The 9885-nt window shown below is 43.1% G+C and overlaps 2 protein-coding genes across 5 annotated transcripts in view; one reads left to right on the top strand and one right to left on the bottom strand.

Moving 5' to 3' along the window:
* Window positions 1-7350, top strand: part of LOC106805288 (protein ZGRF1-like) — a 25882-nt gene extending 18532 nt beyond the window's left edge. Inside the window, exons 14-18 of the mRNA XM_014806826.1 lie at window positions 5276-5426; window positions 5679-5739; window positions 6258-6386; window positions 6585-6694; window positions 6940-7350. Coding sequence (XP_014662312.1) covers window positions 5276-5426; window positions 5679-5739; window positions 6258-6386; window positions 6585-6694; window positions 6940-7013 — 525 coding nt within the window. The 3' untranslated portion in view covers window positions 7014-7350. The remainder of the gene's footprint in view (window positions 1-5275; window positions 5427-5678; window positions 5740-6257; window positions 6387-6584; window positions 6695-6939) is intronic.
* Window positions 7351-7454: 104 nt separating this feature from the next.
* Window positions 7455-9885, bottom strand: part of LOC106805300 (RWD domain-containing protein 4-like) — a 3283-nt gene continuing 852 nt past the window's right edge. For 3 of the 4 annotated variants that reach the window (XM_014806839.1, XM_014806838.1, XM_014806837.1), the window contains exons 2-5: window positions 9421-9474; window positions 9038-9241; window positions 8420-8581; window positions 7455-8255 (exon numbers count right to left, since the gene is read on the bottom strand). In XM_014806839.1, coding sequence (XP_014662325.1) covers window positions 8076-8255; window positions 8420-8581; window positions 9038-9241; window positions 9421-9444 — 570 coding nt within the window. In that variant the 5' untranslated portion in view covers window positions 9445-9474 and the 3' untranslated portion in view covers window positions 7455-8075. The remainder of the gene's footprint in view (window positions 8256-8419; window positions 8582-9037; window positions 9242-9420; window positions 9475-9885) is intronic. The other variant, XM_014806836.1, reaches the window with a different exon arrangement.

Below are 9885 nucleotides of genomic sequence, written 5' to 3'. Positions count from 1 at the left end.
GGACATTACACTGAAAAAATACAGTCATTCTGGCGAGGCCGGCTCTGGAAGAACTAGTTAGTATAAAAGAATTTTCAGGGAGTCACACGGACTCCTGCTATATGGTCAAATCAGGGCAGTCGGCAGTAAATCCGGGGAGTATTTGACTCCGGATCGACGTTAATTCGCGCCCGTGGCCTCTGATGGCACGTTGTTGTGTCGTAATTGACGCACTGCAGGTGTGTTTGGTGCTCGTGTAAGAGTTTCCTACTGTCCGCTGGCCGTCTGCCCTACTGAATGAACCTCTTCACGCCTCAGCGGCGTAGGCAACTGGAAACCCTCGTCTCTCGATTGCCAACAGTCGCTGTAGATCATCCTGCTAGGCGTGAGTCGCTCAGGTGAACAAAAATACCCGGGGCTCGGGGCCGATTTAGCCCCCGAAATGCCATAAAGAGGCCCCCCTTAAATTTGCATCAGAGTTCGAATGCAAACCAAATTTTTATGAGATGCCTATTTTGATGCCACGCCGAGCTTGAAAATAGACCCCCGAAAAATTAATTTTAATTTTTTCCGCTGTGAGTCGCTGTATGTTGTATCCTGGCTAGGCGTGAGCGCTGTATTTGTATCGCTGCTAGGGTGAGTCGCTGTATGTTGTATCCTGCTAAGGCGTGAGTCGCTGTATGGTGTATCCTGCTAGGGTGCAGTAGCTGTATGTTGCATCCGGCTAGGGTGAGTCGCTGTATGTTGTTATCTGCTGCTAGGGTGAGTCGCTGGTATGTTGTATCCTGCTAGGCGTGAGTCGCTGTATGTTGTAGTCCTGCTAGGGTGAGTCGCTGTAATGTTGGCATCCTGCTGCCTAGGGTGAGTGGCTGTATGTTTATCTCTGCTGAGCGGTGAGTCGCTGTATGTTGTATCCTCTGCTAGGGTGAGTCGCTGTAGTGTTCCTTATTCCGCTAGGCGTGAGTCGCTGTATGTGTATCCTGGCTAAGGGTGCAGTCGGCTGTATGTTGTATCCCTGCTTAGGGTGAGTTTTGCTGTTATTTGTATTCCTGCTAGAGGGTGAGTCGCCATTGGTATGTTTGTACCTGCCTGCTAGGGTGAGTCGCTGATGTATCTGTGCTGGTGATCCTTTTGACCTGCTAGGGTGAGTCGCTGTAATCGTTGTATCCTGCCGCTAGGGTGAGTCTCGGCTGTATGTTGTATCCTGGCTAGGGTGAGTACGCTGTATGTTGTATCCTGCTAGCGGTGAGTCCTGCTGTATGTTGTATCCTGCTAGGGTGAGTCGCTGTATGTTGTAGTCCTTGCTGGCTAGGGTGAGTCGCTGTATGTTGTATCCTGCGCTAGGTGAGTCGCTGCTAATGTGTGTATAACCTGCTAAGGTGAGTCGCCTGTGTTGTATCCTGCTAGGTGAGTCCGCTGTACAGTGTTGTATCCTGCTAGGGTGAGTCGCTGTATGTTGTATCCTGCTAGGGTGAGTCGCTGTATGTTGCATCCTATGATGAGTCGCTGTATGTTAGTTCCTGCTGAGGGTGGTCGCTGATGTTGTATCCTGCCTGCTAGGGTGAGTCGCTGTATGTTGTATCCTGCTGCTAGGGTGAGTCGCTGTATGTTGTATCCTGCTAGGGTGAGTCGCTGTATGTTGTATCCTGCTAGGGTGAGTCGCTGTATGTTGTATCCTGCTAGGGTGAGTCGCCTGTATGGTTGTATCCTGCTAGGGTGAGTCGCTGATGTTGTATCCTGCTAGGGTGGTCGCCTGTATGTTGTATCCTGCTAGGGTGAGTCGCTGTATGTTGCATCCTGCTAGGTGGAGTCGCCCTGTATGTTGTATCCTGCTAGGGTGAGTCGCTGTACGTTTAATGCGAAAAAATTTACGTTAAATTTTTTTATGCCATTTAATTTAGATTGAAAACGTTGGACCCAGTTTCAATGTGATTGCAAGGTGGAACAATTTGACTCTCTGAATTCCGACGCCCAATTCCAACGCGCTAAACAGTTGTGCTCAGAGCGTGGCTCTGCGCAAAGTGCCTGCATGTGTTATTTGTTACCATGTTATGAATCGCTCAGGATGGGTGTGCTATAGAAAAATTCTTGCCATCATCTCTCAGGTTGAGTTTCACTACGGCTTTGAAGATTTTGTTCGCGTCGGCAGCCTCCGAAAGATGGGCCAAGCCTCTTGCTGCCCTACAGTGTGATGGCGGCCTCTGGTGGCGAGAATCAGCAACTACGAGAACTGCAAGAGATGCTCAAGGAGACCTCATTCCTTCGGAGAAGTTGTGAGTTTAACGTTGCTTGTACTCGCGACGACGGGTACACACATCAAACCTTTTCTCACTAGCTCATTAATAAATACGCCACATTTGCCTACGTTCTATATAGTAGAGCGACATAACGGTTCGGGTGCCTGCTTCGTGTGTATGTGCAAATGATACTGTACTGTTACGACTTTTTGTTCGTTATCTTCGTGGTATGATTGCCTGCGATGGGTCCATATCCACCCCACACTAAGGAACGAACGAATATAGCGTATTATAAACATTTCACACACAAACAATGATATTTTTACTCTTCGCACGATTGAACGTACATCTCTAATTAATCCCTGTGTGCGTGCGCACGGGTGCGTGTGTGTTGCAGCTACGTGAGGCGAAGCATTGAGGCTGTGCCGACTAGGTGTGAACCAGCAGCGACTGGGCAGGGTCAAGGTCGTCGGTGTCACTCCGCCTGCATGCACGTTCCCATGCATGGCAGCGATGAAGTTCGCGGTGAGTGAAAATCTTATTTGTATTGCCGCAGGGCAAGAGCAGACAGACAATTATATGTGTGTGTGTGTGTGTGTGTGTGTGTGTGTGTGCGGGTGTGCCGTGCGTGCGTGCGTGACGTGCGGTGCGTGTGTGTCGGCGTGCGTGCGTGTGTGTTTGTGTGTGTGTGCATTGTGTGTGTACGTACGTTAATTTTCTGGCATGCATGCATGCATGTGGTCCGTACGTCTGTGTATGTTCATGTGTTGTGTGAGTGCGAGCTCGTGTGTGTGTTGTGCGTGTGTGCATGCGTGTCTACGTACGTTAATTCTCTGCGTGCATGCATGCATGTGCGTGGTAATACGTCTGTGTGTGTTCATGTGTGTGTGAGTGCGAGTGTGTGCACAGTGTGTCTGCTACAGAAATCTCTGTACAAAACAAATATCTGCCCTAATATACAGCAATTCAGCTTTTAAAGATCATATTTGGCCTCACAGTTCAGAGCCAGAAGGAAATGGTGATAGTGCCCTCACTCTCCCTCCAGTGATTTTAATTCGAATTCGCTTTCATTACTGGAACGCATCTCCAGTTATATAATGAAAGTCAATCAATGAGAAAACATGGATTCATGTTTTTGGTTTTTTATTTTATAAGCGTGTATTTTCGAACATTTTACTTAAGCCAGCCGGGTGTAATTATGTAAGTTATTTTGCTTTGTTCTTAACATTTAGGCCAAATTATTGATTTCCACATCTGTATCTTAGTTAATTTTTCTCAATTTTGGTAAGAAAACCAGTCAATCAAATCGGCTTCTATCACCCGCCCCACAGGTGGTGTTGCTTGATGAATGTTCGCCAGATGACCGAACCGCTCTCACTACTCCAATCGCTCCTTTCGCACTGTCGAAAACTGGTCCTCGTTGGCGACCCTAAGAGTAAGCACTTGCTACGCACACGATACTTGTATCGAAACCAACGTGGAACATTACATTGCAGGTTTGATTATCATTTAATGAACCTACCTAGCAATTAGTAAAGTATTCACCAATAAAACCAGTTAGCACTGGGATGGCGTCTAATTCTGTGTAACAGTTACCAGCCGTATCTGCTACTTGTTCCATTACTTACTCTTTTTTGTTCAGTTACTTGCCTGTGGTAAAGCTGGGCTTGAGCTTGAGCTTACCTTTTACCTCAAACGTACCTTAATGGTGACATATGCCTATAGCTAGCATGACTCCGCGCATGTCAACCTTTTAACTATTTACTAACTTGATCAGAGCGAAGAGTCGTAGTAAGAAATATGGTGTTTTTGAGCAGAGTATAATATATAATAATAACAAGAGTACATAATGGGAGAAGAGTATGACACTGTTTAACAGCGTTTTTGCGTAGTTTTTAACTTGAATTTATTCTATCAATTATCGTGAATATAATATATTCAAACTTTACCTTGTTCGTCTCGGATTTCCCTTAATCATATGACACCACCATTTACCTGAAAATCGTATGTGTTCTTCAAAAAAGTTCTTTGAATACGACATGTGTTTCACACAGTTTTCCAAACGTTTGCGTTCCCAGAATCCGAGACAAAAACAAGGTAGAGTTTGAATATATAAATATTTATTCACATATTGATAGAATAAATTCAAGTTGAAAACTACGCAAAACGCTGTTAAAACTGGGTCATTATCTCTATTAACTCTTCTTCCATTATGTACTCTTGATAATGATAAGTATGAAAATATATGATAAGTATGAATAATATAATAATGAGTATAATATAGAGGCTCCTTAATAATTGATTCCTCGCAGTGAATCTCAGACTCCTAGAACCTCCGCCTGTTTTTTCACCTGCAGCAATTAGCTCCAACCGTGGCAGGGTACAAAGGGTGACCTTTGACGACGACCTTCAGCAGACGCTGTTCGACAGGCTCATGAGAGCTAGTAAGTATACGACCTCCGGTTACATTTGCGTGACCTTCCTGCCGAACTTGTAGTCAGTCGTGACAGCGTCTATGAATCATAGCGTGGGATATGACGTGTGTGCGTTTATACATGCATTTTTGTTCATATTTTTTATAGTAGACAAAACTGTAGCTTTGTTTGGATATTACTCATCCTTCGGCGGCTTCGGCTGTAGGATTACAGTCCAGTGATGCTGAGAACGCAGTACCGCTGCCATTCCACACATCAGCGCCATCGCTAATGATCTGTTTTATGATGGGTGCCTACGAGATGAGTCACCTACACTGAGAGGGCACCGCTAATGGTATGCGTGTGTTACTTACACCTGTGTGTACATATTTATTCTTTGGGGTAAGTAGTGCTCGTAGGGTCTATGTCCCCCTGACCTCTGTTTGACCTGCGCTCGTTTAGCTATTTCTGACTAATAGCCCTAACCCTAACCCTATATATATATTATACTATATATATATATATTACTATTAGTCAGAAATAGCTAAACGAGCCAGGTCAAACAGAGGTCAGGGGGACATAGACCTTATCTGCGTAAGTAGTTGCCCTCCGTTTGCGAGCGCTTACGTATGGCACCTGTTTCAGGAGTGGCTACCGACTCTGTGCTTCTACAATGTCTCGCATGGTTCGGAGTGTGCCAGCAGACACGGCAGCTACTACAACAATGCGGAGGTTGCATTCATTATGGCGTTGATCGAATCCCTTCTTGCAAGCGGAACGGAACCGACTGCTATAGGTACAGAGCGTTCGAGAAGTAAGGAGGGAAGGGGAGATAAGTAAAGGAGTGAGAATAATGGTAAAATAAGGAAAGGGAGGAGGTGAAAGACGGAAGTGAGAGGAAATGGGGGGAGGAGAGGAGGAAGAAGAAAGAGGAGGGGGAGAAAGAGAGAAAAAAGGAGAGCAGATCGTTAGGGAATAATGAAGAGAAGGATAGTACATACTAACTAGGCAATCACACCAGTGATACTCTCTGTGTCTTAATTTCCAGGAGTTATCACCTTATACAAGGCCCAGGCAAGCTCAATCAATACAGCTTTCCAGCAGTCAAAGTGAGTAGCCATTACAGAAGGTACTGATATCTTTAGAAAGCACAACATAGCATACGTTTAAATGCACATATTATAGCATATATAAAAATGTTGTATGTAAATTTTGCAAAGACTCGCATGTGCATGGCCCTATCTGAATCTCATATAATATGTTGAAACAAGTAAATTTAGCTATATTTTGTTCAATGTCTTCTCTCACAATTTTGTCCGTTCTGTCACCTTGGTCTGTCTGAATCTGTTGTTATTTATATGAACGTCATTGTGGGCGTTAGGATCCGCCATTCACAAATGTGTGTTAATCAACCAATCAGAGACGAGTGCATTTTAGCCTGTGCTGCAGAAATACCTGGGCAATGAAACGTGGTTCTATAATGTCTCACACGATATATTCGCTCACATCCCACACACGCTCACCCGCACCTCCGTGTACGTATAGATCAACTGAACAATGGACAGATAAGTGTGTGGATCTGGCAGACGTTCTGAATCCCATTCGCGCCCCACGCACATCTTTGCAGGGTGCTTGAGGCGTCTGCTAGACGTAGCGTGCAAGTTTCGACAGTCGATGCATTCCAGGGAGGCGAGAAAGATGTGATCTTGTTGTCGTGCGTTCGAACGAAGAACGTGGGATTCATCGACTGCAAAAGGTTGAGACACGAGTACAGAGGCTTCATGTTAGAGCCTACAGGTGGCAGCACCACCCCGTGAGACGACTCACAATATCGACTTCAGTTATTGCTATCATAAAATATTTAGAGAGCTTTATGTTAGAGTTTACAGCTAGCAGCTAAGTTAACTGTTTGCTGAGAGAGAGGGAACATTATCCTTAATGCTTGCATTTACAGACGAACAAACGTCGCTCTTACGAGAGCAAAGCACCACCTGGTTATCATCGGCAGTGATTCCGTTCTGTCTCAGAATCCACTGTGGAGCAGTGTGCTGCGTCATTGCAAAGGTAATGTGTCTTCAGCGAGGAGGGGAAGTAACAGGTCGCAGTGTTTACAGGGTGGCGATTTAATTAATTATCGTATTGCAAGTATGCAGAGCTTTGGCAATGTTGTTCTCTCTCTCCCTCCCTTCGTACTCTCTCTCTCACACTCCCTTTCTCTCTCTCACCTATCTCTCTTTCTTTGTCCCACTCTCTTAGACACACACACACACTTTCTCTCATGGTCTCTCTCTCTCACTCTCTTCATGCAGGGTATCCACGCGGGTTTCAGAGTGCAAGCATAGCACTCTCTAGCATCAGGGAGGTATCGAAGAAAGAAACTTGACATTGCAACTATTAGAGGGCACCACTATCAAAATATGCAATATGTTGACGAGTCCATGAGAGTTTGACAGGTGATCGAACTTTCAATGTTTTCTGTTCTCAGATTGTGTTCTATATGTAATTAAAGTCTATTCATGTGTTTTATATGAAGAAATATATCATTATGATAATATTCATGAACAAATTTGTACAAAACTCTGTATTTTCTGATTTTGTCATTCAGTACATAACAATTTTTTGTGACTTTCTATAATTAAATCTTCACGCTTCAGCCTGATAGACTGTAGCGTAGCTACGTTATTTATTATGGAATGTGAATAAATACATATTCTTCAGTATCGATGTTTTTAATCATCTTTGATATCGAAATCACATTATATGCGCCTAGTTATATTAATATGTAAATTATTTATATATACATAAATATATAACGTGGTTATTTAAAAAGTGCATAATTTACAGTTTATTACTAATGCTGAAAGCAAATACTTAACAAACTTTGCACATAATCGTTTCTCTATACCAGTTTTTAATGGTACATATTGCAGGGGCTTCTAATATGTTGATTGTCAATAAAGTTTATAGAAATTATTAATAATATTCAATATCTAGAATATTATTAGAATTCATAATCTCAAAAACGTTTCACTACAAGGATGCATATGTACTCCAATCTGCATCAGAAACGTCTGCAATGACGTGCACCATGAGCAGGATACATCATCGCCTAAAACCACGATGAAAACCCTTCCTTTCTGTAATCTAGCCGATTCGTCAAAATCAGGCCAACTATGTTTAAAATAATAATTTTTAGTGCATGTGAAGAGATAGGCACATAGAATAGAAGAGATACAAGAGATAGAAGAGATAGAGATATGTCACATACTGATCCACCAGAGACATGACGGGACAGGTTAGTGAAGTAAATTAACAGTGGCCCCATAGCGCTACGCTCGGACATGCTGCTTGTAAAACTAGGTTACCATCATAAGCAAAGATACTTGGCCTAACGGTGGAAGGTAAGAGGACGGTTGTGCACTAGTCTTCTAGGATGGGTGATAGATCAAGAGTTGGCATGGTTGCTGCCGCCGATTTGAGATAGATGCTTGACTATGTCCACCCAATCCATTCCTCGTGCCACCTCACCCTTGTGGTCGGTCCTGTCGGCCAACTTTCTCTTTGCAGATTTTGACAGTTGCTCTTTCTTTTCCTTAATTTTCTTCTCCAGTATGTCATTGTCTCCCTTTTCGATAAAGAATTTTTACTGTAGTATGATTGTTTACTGTGCTCCGGTATATCCTACCATCTGGCCTACACTAATGATATGTGAAAGCATATAAAGGTCTCTACTTTATGGTTTACATGTACCATCGGGAAAAAAGGCTAACTCATTACACAGACGTTTACCTTTATCGTGACCTCGGCCATGAGCGGGACTAGTTCATCTGGTTGGTCTGCCATCAGTTCCTCACTGTTCTCTTTCACAAATTCGAGTAGTGTGTACGTCATAGCAGAGCCAATCCACTCCTCTGCATACTCTTCGACCTTGGTCACCACAGTAGTCTTTACCTGCAAACAATTTCCAACAGCATGAAATGAGGATTCATCTTCTAGATTTGAGCCTCGGAGCTACAAATGAAACTTGATTGGACCACTTATTATTACGAGCAAGTGTAATGCAACAATAGCGAGGGAGGAGAGAGGGGTTGAGACAGATAAAGAGCGAGCGAGAGTGAGATAGTGCAAAACAGAGAGCAGAAAAGAGGAACAGTGAAAGGGAAAAAGAACTTGAGTGGGATATCGCATGTAAAGGGACAAGTTGCTGTATTATCAATTGTCACCGCTGAAAAAAATCCGGTGAATTACACTGCAATGGTACTGCATCATATTACTCAGATTCAGACAATTAATATGCCAACTACCACCAAGTGAGGATCCTAACATTATCTCTCAGATTCTGTACGTAGGAAACTTTGCGACTGCAACAACACCAGTTGGCCTAATCCTTATATGTACGTTCATCACCTGATCACTAATATGTTTGTTGAAGAAGGCACCCATAGAGACTTTTGGCTTCTCTTCCGGATATGTTTCTCCCCAAATAATCTCTACAAGAAAGCTTCGACTCTCCTTTTCGGGATGAATATACTTGTACTGGAACGTTTTCTCGTTGACCTTCTTGAAGTTGTCGTCACCCTCATAAATAGAATCGAGCACTTCCAGCTCTTCCTACAGAACAAAGTATCACCATATATATATATATAAGTTAATTAGCAACCAGATATGATACCGCAAATGGTCTAACTGATGAACGTAAATAGACGGGTGTGTATAGTGTATTGTGTATGAATTGTGAAGGATATAAATGCTACTGCATAGTTGTGACGTATAAGTATATTTATCATTACCATTTGAAGTTCGTTGCAAGTCATCTCCAATATTTAGTCGGGAAGTATCTTACTCTACAAAAACAGGAATGCAATTAAATCTTTCACAAAATATCACATCTATGATATCCAGTATCCAGCGATTTTAGACCGAATAATTCTGTCCCATATAACCTTTTTTATATTTTGGTGAGGGTTATATTGGGACAGAACGGGGTTCATTGAAATTTCGTGAGATCGCATGCAAAATTCATGCGCTGCGAATGCGGCCCGTACGTCGCTATTGGCGCGAAAAAAACCCTACCGTTTCCTTCTACATGACTTTACCTTGCTACAGATATGTGTATACATTCACTTCAATCGTTATTCACTTCTTAAAAGATTGTTTTTCAGACACCCCGCTTCATTTAACTTTCGTAAATAACATTCGCCATTTACAAACAATCAGACCTAGAACCAGAACCATCTGTGCAATCAGAAATAAAG

This window comes from Priapulus caudatus, unplaced genomic scaffold, assembly GCF_000485595.1.
Source record: "Priapulus caudatus unplaced genomic scaffold, Priapulus_caudatus-5.0.1 Scaffold108, whole genome shotgun sequence".
Classification (NCBI taxonomy): Eukaryota; Metazoa; Priapulida; class Priapulimorpha; order Priapulimorphida; family Priapulidae; genus Priapulus; species Priapulus caudatus.
This window is presented reverse-complemented; position numbering and strand designations above follow the sequence as displayed.